The following is a 17,393-nucleotide window of genomic DNA, read 5'->3' as shown; positions in this document are numbered from 1 at the left end:
CTTGCAGCACGGATACCGTTAGGCGAACAAGACATCGTGACGAGGATTCTGTGTATCACGATTTCCCTTTTTTTCCCTTTTTATTCCCTTTTTCCCTTTTTAGGGATTCCCTTTTTACGGATTATTACCTGAGTCGTATTTAATATTGCAGGCTCCGCCCCCGTCATTGAACGCGCCACGTGGGGACCGCTGCCAAAACTCCCAGCATGCCAGACGCCATGAGCACACTTCCGGGTCGCGTCGCGGACGCGTTAGGCTAGAGTAGGCCCACGCACGCTTTACGCGTCCGGGCAGCGAGCTCACCGATTCATCGGCGGCTCTTTTCGGCCTCGGTGAAGCACCTCGACCATGGGATTCGCCGTGGATCGCGAGTGAGGGCGGTGAGGCGAGCCGAGCCGAGGCTGGCCCGGAGCAGGGCCTCGCTCAGGCCTTGCCCTGGACCGGGCCTGCGCCCCTGGCTCCGGCTCGCAGAACCATGAAGGAGATGGTCGGTGGTTGTTGCGTGTGTTCCGACGAGCGTGGATGGGCGGAAAACCCTCTTGTTTATTGCGATGGTCACGGATGTAGCGTCGCGGTGCACCAAGGTGAGTCCTCGTCCGCCATGGCCGCTCCGGACACCACGGCGGACAGTTATTACCTCTGTATACACACGGTTCCGTTTCCAGCACACGGAGTACCTCTTCGGTTGTGACGTCAGTGCTTGACTGCTTGTCGCATAATTTGTGTGTTCTTCGGCGAGGAGGACGGAAATGGTTTTGCTCACCGAACGTCAGCAGACTATTGGTGTTGGTATTACTACCGGAGCCGACGTTCCATACCAGTAACGTACAACACAAGTAGAACTGCACTCGCCAGGGAGCACACCTCCGCCAGGTTGGACAGGTGACATTTTGCATCCACTGATAGGTCGGACCTGGATTCTGACCTGAACCAAAATCGAATCGGCTTGTTCGTGTCGCTTACCCAACTCATCCAACAAGTTTTGTCGTAATCCGTCCACAGGTTTATGAAAGAATCTCAAGTTTATGAAAGTATCTCAAGTTTATGAAAGTATCTCAAGTTTATGAAAGTATCGTCTTTAGCGGTATCAATCACTCGATGATGAAGAATCATTTAAAAAATTCTCGTATCTGGATCCAGATCTTCACCCAAATCGAATCGGATTGTTCTCATCACCTGCACAACTCGCGCACCAAGTTTTGTTATGATTCTTCCACAACTTTTTGAGATATCGTGAAGTGGATCACTTTTGGCCCCGTCTCCCAAATATCCGGATTCGAATCTTCACTGAAATTAAATCAATTCGTCCTTGTCACACCCTACTTGTCCATTCAACGGAACGTAGCCAGGCCGGGGGACATCTTTAGGGAGACCTCACCAGACTTGGGGACATCTTTTGGGAGACCTCACCAGACTTGGGGACATCTTTAGGGAGACCTCACCAGACTTGGGGACATCTTTTGGGAGACCTAATCATGTCTGGGGACATCTTTAGGGAGACCTCACCAGACTTGGGGACATCTTTAGGGAGACCTAATCATGTCTGGGGACATCTTTAGGGAGACGTAACCAGACTTGGGGACATCTTTAGGGAGACCTAACCAGACTTGGGGACATCTTTAGGGAGACCTCACCAGACTTGGGGACATCTTTAGGGAGACCTAATCATGTCTGGGGACATCTTTAGGGAGACGTAACCAGACTTGGGGACATCTTTAGGGAGACCTAACCAGACTTGGGGACATCTTTAGGGAGACCTCACCAGACTTGGGGACATCTTTAGGGAGACCTAATCATGTCTGGGGACATCTTTAGGGAGACGTAACCAGACTTGGGGACATCTTTAGGGAGACGTAACCAGACTTGGGGACATCTTTAGGGAGACCTAATCATGTCTGGGGACATCTTTAGGGAGACGTAACCAGACTTGGGGACATCTTTAGGGAGACCTAATCATGTCTGGGGACATCTTTAGGGAGACGTAACCAGACTTGGGGACATCTTTAGGGAGACCTAACCAAACTTGGGGACATCTTTAGGGAGACCTAATCATGTCTGGGGACATCTTTAGGGAGACCTAATCATGTCTGGGGACATCTTTAGGGAGACCTAATCATGTCTGGGGATATCTTTTAGGGAGACCTAATCATGTCTGGGGACATCTTTAGGGAGACCTAACCAAACTTGGGGACATCTTTAGGGAGACCTAATCATGTCTGGGGACATCTTTAGGGAGACCTAATCATGTCTGGGGACATCTTTAGGGAGACCTAATCATGTCTGGGGACATCTTTAGGGAGACCTAAACAGACTTGGGGACATCTTTAGGGAGACCTAAACAGACTTGGGGACATCTTTAGGGAGACCTAATCATGTCTGGGGACATCTTTAGGGAGACATAATCATGTCTGGGGACATCTTTAGGGAGACCTAAACAGACTTGGGGACATCTTTAGGGAGACCTAATCATGTCTGGGGACATCTTTAGGGACACCTAATCATGTCTGGGGACATCTTGTATGATGAGTATGCATACCTATAAGGCCGAAGCCGTCCTGGCAACCCAAAGATGGATTCACAAGAATGATGATGCAACTTTGATTTCAGACCTTTCAACCTCCCTCGAGGTGTATTGTATGTAACTCCTGCTATGTAACACGGAAGTTATTGGAAAGCATTTTGGTTTCACTCGGTGGTCTCCTTTCCCATTTTTGTATTCCAAATCCAACTCCATGATCCAATCTCTAGGAAGCTCTATTTTTAGTTATCCTTCATCGGGAGGAAGTCGGGAGGAGGGGGTTGGAGAGCGATTAGGAACGTATGCCAGTCCCGGGCCAAACACAGATGCTCATACCATGGCAGATTGCACATGTTGCATCTTTACCACTTGTTTCCATGTTACGTGTAACCAATTATTTGGAGTAATATCTGAAGACTCTTCAGAGCTTCATATTTTGAACCAGCATAACAATATTTAAACCAACGCACCACTTCTTCCGGTGCATCCCATTGGCACAATTGTTATTCCCAAATTTGTATTATTTGTACACCACGTGTGTCATTCAGAACATTTCCTCCTCAACTTTGCTATATTATGTTGGGTTGTGATGAATCTGCCAATGAGACGATGCTTCTGTAGTTGCAGCAAGGGGGTTATAGATCTTGTGCCCGCATCACACACATGTATCTGCACTCTGTTTTGATATTGCCAAGACGAGCTGGGCCCGTCGTCGCTTAGTTGACGGATTTAAAAGACAGCATGTTGTACTTCACAAACGCATTGCATGTATATCTGAGAGTCTCAATGAGGATATGAAATGAAGCGAAGTGAAACATGAAAAAGGATCTTTTCCAACACATACCGTGCATTCAGAAAGTATTCAGACCCCTTCACTTTTTTCACATTTTGTTATGTTGCAGCCTTATGCTGAAATCGTTTAAATTCATTTTTTCCCTCATCAATCTACACTCAATACCCCATAATGACAGAGAGAAAACAGTATTTTAGAAAGTTTTGCAAATTTATTAAAAAGAAAAAACTGAAATATCACATTGACATAAGTATTCATACCCTTTTCTATGACACTTGAAATTGAGCTCAGGTGCCTCCCATTTCTCTTGATCATCTTTGAGATGTTTCTACACCTTGACTGGAGTCCACCTGTGGTAAATTCAATTGATTGGACATGATTTGGAAAGGCACACACCTGTCTACATAAGGTCTCACAGCTGACAATGCAAATCAGAGCAAAAACCAAGCCATGAGGTCGAAGGAACTGCCTGCAGAGCTCAGAGACAGGAATTAGTCAGGTTCACTATGTTAACAAATATAATTTCGTTCAAAATTTTGGTAGATTAGCAAAACTATACATTTCTGGAATATTCAGAGCATGAGGAATCCAAAAATTAATGTTTACATTTGCGTAGACACCTTTGCCAAAATGACACTCAGGACAGTGATGAAGACAGTCAGGTTCACGATGTTAACAAATATAATTTCGTTCAAAATTTTGGGATTAGCAAAACTATACATTTTTGGAATCTTCAGAGCATGGAGAATCCGAAAATCAATGTTGGCATTTGCAGACACCTGCATGGCCGCCATTTTGGATTTTGAAAATGGCCGCCATAAAATACATATTTTGCGCGATCTCGGCTTCTAGTCAACCTAGAGACTTAATTAAATATGCTAATCCTATGTTTTCTGGGTCAAGGAATCCAATAAAGGCCTCAAAATAGTGCTCAGGATTATAGAAAAGCAACAAACGAAGGTAATTGAAAACCATCGTCTTTATATTTGTGATATAACTGTATTACATAATACATGATATTGCAAGTCCTTTGAAGTTATACGTTGTTATAGGAAGTTATAGGTAGTATCAGATTGAACTATAAGTCCTATACACAGGATCTACGAGGTCTATACCGTTCAGTAATATGCTTTTACAGATCTTCATCACTGTCCTGAGTGTCATTTTCGCAAAGGTGTCTACGCAAATGTAAACATTAATTTTTGGATTCCTCATGCTCTGAATATTCCAAAAATGTATAGTTTTGCTAATCTACCAAAATTTTGAACGAAAAAACATAGTGAACCTGACTAATTGTGTCGAGGCACAGATCTGGGGAAGCCTACAAAAAAATCTTGTATTGTAATCAAAAAAAAATCAAACAAAAATTGTAATCCGCTCCGACTGTCCGTCCATCACACTGTCCTCCTAAGCGTTTGTACAGAAATTCCACAAACCTGGTAGTTATGATCACCACATGGCAAGAAGGTGCAAGAGCAGTGTCATTTTTGGCCGCACACCCTGGGGTGTGGGTCAAAAGATTAAATGCAATAAATTACTTTGGGCACATTTGAAGCATTTTTAATTGAAGCTTTGTTTATGCGATCAACATTCGGGACGCATGAAATGTATAACGATTTTTTGGGGGATATAACCCTGGGTTTGTGCCCCAGGGGTTATGGACTTACATTCACAGAGGTCAAAAACAGGAAAATGTGTTTTTACTATAAATTTGATATTGGATCATTCCTGGTGGAACATTTTGCCATCTTTCAACTTTGCTTTAACGATGGCGCTCCATTAAATTTGCTCGAGTAGTTGTTGTTGTTTCTGTGGTCAAGGTGGTTGTTGTTGTTTGTGTGTTCCATTCCATCCATGTACTTTATTATGCCTCAACACCCGAAGGTGGCTGGAGGCATTATGTTTTCGGGTTGTCCATCCGTCCGTCCGTACGGGCTAAACCTCGTTTTTTCTCAGCAACCACATGCCCGATTGAGACGAATCTATCAGGGTAGGAGTGACACTCGTGCAGAATGTTTTTATGATAATTGTGACGTCATAGATCATGTGGCATGGCAACCATCTTGGATTAAATGCAAATAATTAAAAAATAATTTCTCGGAAACCGCTGAATGGAAAAATTAGAAACTTGGCACATTGTCAAGTACTCCCAATGGGGAACAAAAGCATGATAATGATGACATCATAGATGAAGTTTGTATAACAGCCCAGAGTGATTTAATCGAATTCCTTATCCCAAAAATCTGAAATTACATGCGCATGATCGATGACAAATTTATGACATCATAGGTCACATTTAACCTGCAACTTTAAAAAAACATCTCCCAAACCACCAAATCGATTGACTCGAAACTTTACGTGTGTCATTGACTTGGCATGGCAATTAAAATGTTTACGAAAACATCATTGGTCACATGTGGCAGCCATATTGGATTGAAGGAAAATTTTAAATAATTATATCTCTGAAACCGCTTACCTTATCGCTGTGAATTTTTACAAATATCATCCAACACCACTGTTGCATATAGTTTGAAAATGATGATGTTGTAGGTCACGTGGTTTGGCAGCCACCTTGGATAGAAAAACTGACCATGTCCGATCAACACGAAACTTCACAAACGTGATCCCCTATACTTGATACTTGAAAATGGCTGAAGGGATTTAAATAAAACTTGTTTATTTTTAGGACAGTGAACGAAGGCATCTACCCGTTGTGGGACTATGCGGAGGCATATTGGCGACACAGTCACATTGCTCTAGTTTATTTATGCCTCCGGGGACTTTGTGGGCGGAGGCGTTATGCTTCCAGGTTGTCTGTCCTGAAGGGATCTGAATGGCTAAAAATGGCTGAAGGGATCCAAGTCAAGTTTGGCACAAGTATCTATAAACTGATTAGATTATAGGGTCCAAAGGTCAAGGTCATGTCAGGTAAAAATGTGATACTTGACAACAGCAGTTCAAGGAATTTAAATCAAACTTGGTACAAGTATGTATAATGGTGTAATAATGTGGGCGGAGGCATATCGGTTGACGTTGAAGAGTGTCGTGCTAGTTTATTTTATTTTTCACCCTTTTCTATACAACAAAAGGCATCTCAACAGACATGACTGCCAATGAACGATAAATGTGTCCATGGATTGATTTCCATACCAAGCGGCCTTTTAGAGACTGCTTCTGAAGCTTGAAATTCCATTTTATCTTTAGTGTATCGTGTACCCGGCACTGTCCCTTGAGGGGGGGCGGGGACGCAGTGAGGGTGGATATCCAGCGCTGCCCATCTGGGTGAGCTATAACCATGTCCAGATTCTGAAGTACCTCCACCCAAAATTTAGGACCTCTTGGTGCTGCAGTTCGGACGTGGAAGAGTAACGTACGAAGAGTAACGTAACGTACGAAGTAACGTACGAACACACAAGCAAACGCACAAATACTTGAAAATATTTCCAAGATGTATAACATGTATATTGTACATGTATAGTATGTATATATGCTAAAATGCAACTCCAGCTGAGTTAGTCTGTGAAAGCCACTGAACTGCCCAATGCTAAATGTCGTGTCGGCTCATACACTGCAAACCGTAGTATATCAGCCTCAAGTCTTATAAAGCCCACATGTCATGATGAATCTGAGTGGCGTCTGTTTTCCTCTCTCAGCTTGTTATGGCATTGTTCACGTACCGACGGGTCCCTGGTTTTGCCGCAAGTGTGAGTCTCAGGAACGAGCTGCCAGGGTGGTAAGGAGCACCGCCATGAGGGTGTACATGTCACACAACCACAATTTTACAAAATCTACCTGCTTTACCTACAGATGGGCCTGTATGCTTTGTTTGTTTTATTTTACTTGTTCCATCAACCTGCTCATTCAATATGCAAGTGTTCCTTTGATCATGAGCTTCACGGGTACCATGATGCTTTTCACCCACAGAGATGTGAATTGTGTCCTCATAAGGATGGAGCTCTGAAGAGAACGGATAATGGAGGTGATTTGAATCAGTTAGAATGACATGTTCTATCGTGCCAGGTGCTCTTTCTCTCCTTCCTTCCTCTTTCCTTTCCTTTGTCCATCCTGCATGTTGTTTTCCTTTCGACCTTCTTTTCCTCACAATTTTCCTCTTGCCTGCATGTGATGCAAGCAAGGAACCTGTCGATGGTCAATTTGTTACGTCATTCTTTCGTTTCGGTTATTATTAGTCCCCTACCGGTGTACACCGGAGGAGACTATAGGTTTGCACTCCGTCCCTCCGTCCGTCAGTCCGTCACGCAAAGAACAGTTTTCCGTACTTTTTTTCTAAACGCTTAATGCTAATTATTTCAAACTTGGCACATGGTTTCCTCATGATAAGTTACAGATCAAGTTCGAACTTCACGACGTTTCGATCATTTTTAACAAAGTTATGGCACTTTGAACTTTGGGAATTCTGATAATTCTGATGATCCTTAACTCAGTGCCATTTTAAGTTTTAATTTCCTTTAAAAACCAATTTCTCTGCAATAATAGGGCCGATTCAGATACAATTTTCACCATATGATGGACCCGGTCTGCAGAATATTTTAATGGTAATTATGATGTCAGGTCACGTGGTTCGGCCGCCATATTGTTTTTCGTGAAAACACGAAAACCCCGTTTTCTCTGCAATGGCTGAACAGGTCTAGGCCAAACTTTGCAGGCAGAATCGCATTCCCATGACGAACAAAAAAGTCAGCGAACATGACGTCATGCGTCACATGGTTTCAGAGTTATGACGTTTTTAAGCATGAACCTTTAAAACCGAGCTCCTCCCTCATTTTTGATCCAATCGAGGGGAAACTTCACAGATCTGTTCAGCACTAAAATGTCCTTTTGGAATTTGCGATAGGGCACGTGGTTTGGCAGATATCGTTAATTAAACGAAAATATTTTTTTAAATGGATATCTCTTGTTTATTCTCGAGTTCTCCTCAAGCCGCACTGCGCGCCCTCAGCTTCGTCTCGCGAACGTCAACAGCACAACGCAGCACGTGCTTTCCGGAGGGGCGGAGCGAAGCCGAGCAACATATATATATACACATCGATCATTGATCGTGAACCGAAAAATATGATAAATTACTGATGGATTCAGAGTTATGACGTTTTTAAGCATGAACCCTTTAAAACCGAGCCCCTCCATCATTTTTGATCCAATCAAGGGGAAACTTCACAAATCTGTTCAGCATGTCAGTCTACTAAAATGTCCTTTTGGAATTTGCGATAGGGCACGTGGTTTGGCAGATATCGTTAATGAAACGAAAAAAAATTTTAAAAATGGATATCTCTTGAATCGCTAGTACCTCAGACCGTGAGTTGGTAATAATTTATATAATTCACACAGTGCAATACGTGCAGGCCGCTCCACGGAGCGACCTTGCGGGCTTAGCAACGAGGCGAGGCGTGACACACATGTGTCTCAGCATACCTCAGATCAAGTTTGAAAACCAGCATCAACCGTGCATAAATTTGCATATTCGATCATTTTTGACAAAGTTATGGCACTGAACTTTGGTAGGGGACATGTATTGCAGCGCAATACTCAGAATGCTTGTTTATTTAAAATAATTTATTGACCTATTCGGATGCAGAGTTTGTGTTTGAGCGCCGCTTTGATCGTTTTTCTTTTTGCTGCTTATTATTTCGATATTGGTTTGTTTCTTACCCACTATTATGATCTGTCCACTGAGGCGACCTTCCTTTTCCGCTCACGGCATCCACCACACACTGTTGTGGAGGAAAACAAGATTCAACTTCGATTTTTATGTTTTCCCATTGTTGTTACTTGCTTTTCAAAAATAAATAAATCATTATCCGTTTTGGCAGCGAATGGTGTTGCTTCCTATTTCGATTTGTCACTAAATACTAACGCCGATGCAATGGAAATGTGTGCACAGGCTGGGCACACGTTGTATGTGCATTGTACATCCCAGAAGTGCAGTTTGCCAACGTATCTACCATGGAGCCCATCGTGCTGCAGTATGTTCCTCATGAACGGTACAACAAGGTACGTTGCAGTCATTCCCTCCACTTCCAACAAATGTTACCCTTACCAACGGCCTGATTTTATACATTGCTCTTTACCTGATCGAAGAATGTGATCACCTTTCAGACTTGTTACATCTGCGAGGAGCAAGGTCGTGAGAGCAAGGCGGCCACTGGAGCATGTATGACGTGCAACAAGCATGGCTGCCGGCAAGCCTTCCACGTGACCTGGTGAGGCGATGTGGTTGAAGGTCTGGTTGTGCAATTTGTTCCTTCGTCGTGAGCAAATTATTTTCAGTACAGAGTAGTCAAGTTTGTGGATTTTTTGTGTTGATTTGGACTCTGTGCCATAACCATTTGTGGAGTTGTTAAAGATGAATGTGTATGTTCCAAAATATTAATCACTTCTATTTTTTTATTTTTTTTTACTTACCTTTTTAAATGGTGAGTAGTTTGCAGGTTGATACATACACAAACCTTATCATAATGCTTCAAATGAAACGAATTGAAAAGAATTATGGAGAAGGATATGCAAATGAGGACATTTAACTTTTTCGTCGATAAATAGACCGGCTAAGTGATGTTTTTCTACTCTCCCAATAGCCATTTGTCCATTCGCCTCACCTGTTACTGAATGGATGAAAGAGATTATTGTAATGTTAACTATGCGTCTGTTCTTTCAGTGAGTGACAGTGTCCACATGCAGATCTACTTTAACATAGATCTTTCATTCACAGATCTACTGTAATCTATATAACGTGGCGAGGCTCTGCATTATTAAATCCTCTGCCTTGTTACCTCCACCACCGAAGGTAGATGGAGGTTATGTTTTCGGCCCTGTTTGTCTATTTGTCTGTCTGTGAGCAGGATATCTTACAAAGTTATGGACGGATTCAGACGAAACTCGTTTGTTTATAAACAAAGTCAAGGCTCGTATAAGAGCTAACATATACAACAACAACACAACAGGCATTTTAAAGGCCATTTTCCCTGCTAGAGCGGGGGTTTGCCTTGCGGTCCCCATGACAATCTTCTCCATTTTGCCCTATTTTCTGCATCTCCCCTTGTTGACCCCCTTGCCCGCATTTCTTCTTCCACCATCTTTAGCCAAGTCTTTCTCGGTCTTCCCCGTCCTCTACTTCCTTCTACATTAATTTCCATCACTCTTCTCAACCAGTCACTTTCATACTTCCTCAACACATGACCAAACCATCTCAAACTGTTTCTCTTCACAGCATCAATCACAGGCTCTATTCCCATCATCTTTCGCATTTCATCATTTGTCTTCCTCTCTCTCAACGATACTCCACACATCCACCGAACCATTCGCATTTCCACCCTTTCCAGCCTTCGTTGCTGCTCTACGTTCATTACCCATGTCTTGCTCCCATAAATCATAACACTTCTCACACATGCAACATACACCTTTCCCTTCAGCTTCAACGACATTCCCCCTCCTCGTCAGCACGCCACTCAGTTCACGAAACTTCTTCGATGCACATCGCACTCTCGCATCAGTTGCCGAGTCTGATCCACCTTCTCCATTCAGCATGTCTCCAAGGTAGCAAAATGTTTTCACACCTTCCAGCTTCACGCCGTCTCCAAGATCCAACTCAACATTTCCTCCATCTGCAGCTCCCTCTATACACACCTTACATTTGAATGTAGCTGCCACACTGGATAATGACCCTCTCAGACCACTACATTTTTGATGAACCCACTCAGCGCACATTGTACATTGAATGGAGTTCACTCCGACACCCTTTCTGCACACAGCACATGGCCACTTCCCAGTTCTTTCCACCTCACCACATGCTTTACTTCTTCCATCACCTTCGTCTTTCCGATATTCACCTTCAGACCTTTTGTCTCCATACATTCCTTCCACTTGTTCATCTTCTCCTTCAGTTCATCCGTACTTTCTGCAATCAACACCAGATCATCTGCATACAACAACTCCCACGGCAAACCCTCCTTTACGTTCCGAGCCAGCACCTCCATCACATCTACTAATAGTTGTGGACTTAGTACCGACCCCTGATGCACTCTCACCTTCACCTCAAACTCCTCACTGTTCCCGTCCTTCGTCCTTACAGCTGTGCGTGCTCTTTCGTACTAACTTTTCGTAATAAGAGTTAACACATAGAACATATTGTTACAGACACGACTTTGATGTTATGGTGGGCCGAGCGGAATGGCCGCCGTGTCCGCACAAGTTACCCGATTATACTCGAACCTTGGCCGAGTCGCGCTACGCTAGATCAATGAAGGAAAAGGACACAACGGCTGGGATTAAAATGACACGACACCAGGGATACGGTTCTCAAGACCTCCGGAGGAGGTTATAATATGGCGGAAGGTTAGATTACAGGAATGAGAGGGACAGCATAGGAAGATAGGCACTTAATTACGGTCTTATAATAGCCCCGACAGACGACAGATAAACAGGACAAAACTGACTCGCACGGGGATTGATGGCAAGGAAAGCGGGTAGTCGATGGCTCAAGGTGCACCTTGGCTCAGGGACAGAATCGACCCGGTCCGGTCCAGTAGATGCGGGGAGGTCGCTCAGCGCTCGGAGGTCGCGACTTGTCTTCTCAAGCTGGGGGCGCATCTGACGTCACGTCCGGTAAGTGGCTGCGTATATCCGGCGGGGAGTGACACGCCCTCGGCTCGTTAGCTCCGCCCCAGATGGAATCGGCCCGTTGCTTCTCATTGGGTGCGGGGGTTACCGGCTCCGCCCTTGACGAGGGGCTGACAGCCAGCCCCTTCGTGGTAACCCCGTGGGCGCACATGGCAATGGCGGCTAACCAAGCCGGTGTGAGGACGCACACTCCCCGCGCCGCGCCGCCCCCAATCTCCTCTGTTGTTGTAGTTGTTGTTGTTGTTGTTGTTGTTGTTGTAGTTGTTGTTTCATGGGGAAGATGGGAGGAGGTATGGGGAGGTCCTAAACTCACTACTGGTGCCATACAATCACATTCTGGTGCAACGAAGAGTCAGAATTAATGGAAACGAGTCCTTAACTGACATAGACTAAGAATAACTAGCAAGATGTCCGAAAGTTGTCTACGTGAGATGCGGTGGACCTGGGCACGACATTTAATGGGGGAAAAAGGGGAAGGTCGGTTCTACAGAGTGTTATTTACAGGCAATGGGACTAGGGAATGGGGGATTGGGGATAGTTGGGGAGTATTGGGGAAATAGGGGAATATTTACAAGCGGATATGGAGGCCAAATGCCATATCCGCAACATTGCACCCTTCTCTACCCTCGGGGCGTCCCGACCCGATAAATTTTTACCTATTTTAGTGTGGCACTCAGATGTAGTTCCCTCTACTATTAACTCTACCCTGAGTGCGACAGTTTTACAGATATTCACAAATTAGTAAATATGTCCCCCTGCGACGTTGCACCCTTCTCCTCACAGAAACACACCCACAGGATAACCGAATCCGGAAAGAATTCGCAAACTAAACATACAGCCGGTAGGGAGCATTATTTACAAGACTACGCTGATATTTACACTACGATCCAGGACCTGTTTTTGGAGGAACACATGCAGATGTTATGCATAGAGAGAGCACGCATGCCAGCATCGATACACCAACCCACGAGTGCTCTGTGGCCTTACGGCCTTTAATAATGTGCAGAGCACCCCTTCCAAGCACCAAAAGCACCACCCCATCACACAGTCAGCACCATCCGGTGCACCAATAAAGTGTTTAATAACCATGGTGTGGTGTCGCAGCCGGCCGATGTTCTGCCGCTGGTCTTGCCTTCGTGTGGTGCACTTGGCCTTCTGGCTTCTTTAAAAATAAAGAAAGGCGCCAACCGCGTCCATTTCTGTATTGTGGCCTTCAGGGGGCCAACTAAAAGTGGTTCACCTGTATGGCATAGGTGCCACGTTGACCCATAGGTCCATCCACGGGTGGTGCTTGGCCGCAAAAGAACTGCGGTCCATGGTGGGTGGCCACAAACATTGCGGTCCATATGGTGTATCGATCCAGGCAGCAAGCAGCGAAAGTGCAGGCCCACAACTGCGGAGCCAGCACCTCTCTCTCCTCTCTCTCTGCCCCAAAGCCAGATCCTCGGAGGTGGGAGACAAAAGAAGCAGACAAGTGAGTAAGGTGGTAAGGGCGCAAAAGTGCACGCAATATAAGATGATGCACACTGGGGGCACATGGGAACCAGGTGAGACAGGTACGTTCCTACCGTACGCCCCCCCCACCAGGTAACCTACATGGCCCCTCCCTTACCCCTTACTGTATCCACAAAACACAACACTACCCATAAACATCTACTTTACAAATCAACAAACATCCCTACTGTCTTCCCCGTTCCTCCCATATACCAAATTCGTCTTCTCTCCCTCCTAACCAATCAAATTTGCCATTTTCAACTCCCATCAAAATTTGCCATCTCCAACTGAACATCAAAATTTGCCATTACCAATTCATCATCAGTCCCTCCTAAGGAGGGAGAGATGGAATCACCCCAATGTCTCATCCACGTCGTGATGCGTCTCACCAATCCACAGCAATCTCATTTCCTGCAACAAAACAAAGAAAACACAGGTGTGGAGTCATCATCATCACCTCAGGTAAGTGGCTGCGTATGGTGCGACAGGTTCATCAATCCTAACTATTTTCTAAATGACTTTAACAACTTTACATTACCCGGGGTCTTTCTCCGGCCAAACCATTGGCCCTCTTACACTATGGGTTCTAAAAACCAATTCCCATTGGCCAAACTGTGGTGCTTTTCAATTTGGGGTCTCACTCCCCCGATTCATCTCCCGGTGCCCTCGCACAATTTCTGGGCTGTGGCGTGTACCTCTCCCAGTGGGTCTACCCACCTGCACACCTCCACCACTGCAGTTGCCTCCGAGCTTACCTGCTCCTTACCCTAACCTAACTACCTGGGGAAGGCCCTCTGGCGCTCTCCCCACTCGGTGCCCTCTCTGGCACTGGGCTGCCCGATCCACACCCGGGATCCTCAGGCACCCATCCACAACTCTACCGGCTCCCAGAGCCCACCTGCGGCCTCACCTGGCCGACATCCTCACAGTGGTGGAGTGCCCAACCAACTACACACACTAACAGGCTACACGCCCAGCCATTTCCACAACACTAATGCACCCATCCACAACACCATTCTGCAACCGCACCACAAAACCCAATATCCAACCACAATTTACCTATACCCTCTACCTAACACTTACACTACCCGCCCCGGGTACTCGTGAAAGGGGTCCACTCTTCCCCCATCCACACCTTCGCACCATGCACACCACTCCGTACCACTTACTCCAACTCTCTCCACACCACTCATTCTCTGCTCCATATATTCCACACACCTGTACTGGCACACCTGTGCTCTCACACCTGGTGCCACCTGCACCCTTCTCTCCCCAAGCGCATTCGCGCTGATCCACACACTCACTACTCACACACTGTTCCACACACCTGTCCAGTTGCACACCTGTGCAATCACACCTGTTCAATTCTCACACACACGGCATCATCTCAGCTAACTACTCCCTTCTGAAACTTGCGCTTCCCAGTCGTCCCTTTAAACTATTGCGCTCCCTCGTCATTATCATCCACACTAATCTACCTGCGTCCCCACTACAGGTATCAGTCACTAACTAAACTTAACGTTACCTAATGTCATCTTCGCTAGATCCCTATCAATATAACCTAACCCACCCGGGCTAGTTTTCACTGCCATACACCCCATAATCTATTGCTCCTTTGCCCCAACTATATGGGAAGGGTGGCAAGGACGCCACCCTTACCCACCGGGCCCATCGCTCCTCAATCCCCCAGTCCTCTGGCACTAATAAGCCCCCCTTATTCAGAGGTACTGGGTCCCGCCTCGGCATCTAAAGCCGAGGCAATCCACGGGGGCGCCTGCTCGCCGGTGTAAGGTCTTATCCGGTCGGCGTGGACGATCCGAGGGAGGGCTCGTGGCCCCATTTTGATCTTAATGACCACGTCACAGATTTGCGACAGGACGACTCCTGGGCCTTGCCAGGGGGAGGTGAGTTTTGGGCACCTTCCCTTCCGTCTCCGGGGATTAAAGAACCAAATCTTCATCCCCGGAGCGTATTGACTCCCCTGGCTCCGGCCGTCGTACCTGCGCTTCATCTTTTCCCCCGCCAGATGGAGTTGGCGGCGGGCGAAGGCATGGACTAGCTCCATGCCTTCCTCTAGGTGACGTGCGTACCCCTCCCTCGGCGGGTTAACCACTGTGTCTGGCACGGGACCGCATAGCAAGTCGGCGGGAGCCCGTAACTCCCGCCCATACATAAGCAACGCTGGACTGCATGCGGTGGCCCCGTGCTGGCTGGTTCGGTAGGCCATAAGCAAATAAGGGAGATGTTCGTCCCAGTCATCCTGACGGGTGGCGGTGAACAGTGCCAGTTGTTGTATCAATGTTCTGTTGAACCGTTCCACCATCCCGTCAGATTGTGGCCGCAAGGGCGTGGTTCTTGTTTTCCGAATTGACAGGAGACTGCACACATCTTTTAGCAATTTGCTCTCAAAATTTCGTCCCTGGTCGGTGTGCAACTCCTGTGGAATCCCATGCCGGCACACAAATCCTTCCACGAAGGCCTGCGCTACCACCCCTGCTTCTTGGTTGGGGAGGGCGTAGGCCTCCGGCCACTTGGTGAAGTAGTCCATCACAACGAGGATGTACTTATTACCTAGGCGGGTGCGGGGTAGTGGGCCTAGGATATCCATGGCCACCCGCTCTAGGGGGGCCCCCACCTGGTGTAATTGAAGGGGGGCCCTCATCCTCCGTGCTGGTCCCTTTTTGGCAGTACAGGCGTCGCATCTCCGACACCAGTCCTGTATGTCGCGCCCCATATTCACCCAATAAAACCTCCGGCGTACCGGCGATGTCGTCTTTGTCCTGCCCAAATGGCCGCCGGGGCGGGTACCGTGCACCTGTTGCAATATATCGGTCTTAAATTTGTTTGGGACTACCACCAGCCAGGAAGTTCTATCAGAGGGAACCTCCACCCACTTGCGATACAAGATGTTATCCTTCAATTCCAGAGTTTTCCACTGAGCCCAATATGCCTTTGTTTGCGCCCCGAGGGGGGTGACCTCTTCCCCATTAGGTCTTTGCCCCAATTTGACCCAATTGAACACTGGCCCCAGGACAGGATCCTCCTGCTGGGCCGTGCTCCATGCCAAAGTTCTGAATTCCTCATCTGCGGTTAGTGGCAAAATTGGCCCTCTCACCCGGGTTGCCCGGACAACGAGGGTCGGGTCCGAATCGCCCAATTGTTCCCTCTCCTCGTGTCTCGCACAAAATTTGCAGTTTTCCCCCAGACAAGGACGCCGAGAGAGTGCGTCCGCATTACCATGGGCCTTCCCGGCCCTATGGGCCACATCAAAATCGTACTGCTGCAACTTTTCCAACCACCTTGCAATTTGGCCCTCTGGTTCCTTGAACCGAAGGAGCCATTGCAAGGAGGAATGGTCAGTTCTAACCAAAAATTTCCGCCCGTACAAGTACGGGTGGAAATGGTTCATGGCAGCCAGCATAGCCAATAACTCTTTGCGAGTGACGCAATAATTTCGCTCGGGCCTACTTAAGGCCCGACTATAATAACCAATCACTCTCTCCACGCCCTCCTGTGTCTGAGACAAAACTGCGCCCAATCCTTCCTGGCTCGCATCCGTGTCCAGGGTAAATGCCCCGTTGCTAGTGGGGTAAGCTAGAAAGGGTGCGGATGTCAGACACCCCTTCAATTTTTGGAAGGCCTCGTGGCACTCCCGTGTCCAATTAAATCGCGTCCCCTTCTCCGTAAGCCGGTGGAGGGGACGGGCCAACTCCGCAAATTTCGCCACAAAGCGCCGGTAGTAGGAGCAGAGTCCCAAAAATCCCCGCACCTCTTTGATGGTACGTGGTGCGGGCCACTCCTCTACCGCTTTAATTTTGTCTGGGTCCGTTTTTACCCCCTCGCGGCCGATCACGTGACCTAGATAGGCCACCTCTCTTGCAAACAAAGTGCACTTACTCGGGTTCAGCTTCAACCCTGCCTGTCTGAGGCACCCGAACACCTGGTCCAAATTAGCTA

At 46.8% G+C, this 17,393-nt stretch overlaps 1 protein-coding gene across 9 annotated transcripts in view; it reads left to right on the top strand.

Moving 5' to 3' along the window:
* Positions 1-206: 206 nt before the first annotated feature.
* The window catches only part of LOC137429629 (protein AF-10), a 65,907-nt gene continuing 48,720 nt past the window's right edge, over positions 207-17,393 (top strand). For 5 of the 9 annotated variants that reach the window (XM_078779650.1, XM_078779648.1, XM_078779649.1 and 2 more), the window contains exons 1-5: positions 207-584; positions 6,965-7,044; positions 7,236-7,290; positions 9,211-9,320; positions 9,426-9,529. In XM_078779650.1, the coding sequence (XP_078635776.1) occupies positions 476-584; positions 6,965-7,044; positions 7,236-7,290; positions 9,211-9,320; positions 9,426-9,529 (458 nt within the window). In that variant the 5' untranslated portion in view covers positions 207-475. The remainder of the gene's footprint in view (positions 585-6,964; positions 7,045-7,235; positions 7,291-9,210; positions 9,321-9,425; positions 9,530-17,393) is intronic. The other 4 variants (XM_078779655.1, XM_078779654.1, XM_078779653.1 and 1 more) reach the window with 2 other exon arrangements.

Source organism: Myxine glutinosa, chromosome 6 (assembly GCF_964187855.1).
Source record: "Myxine glutinosa chromosome 6, kmMyxGlut1.1, whole genome shotgun sequence".
NCBI lineage: Eukaryota > Metazoa > Chordata > Myxini > Myxiniformes > Myxinidae > Myxine > Myxine glutinosa.
The sequence above is the reverse complement of the archived record's forward strand: the minus strand, read 5'-3'. Positions and strand labels throughout refer to the sequence as shown.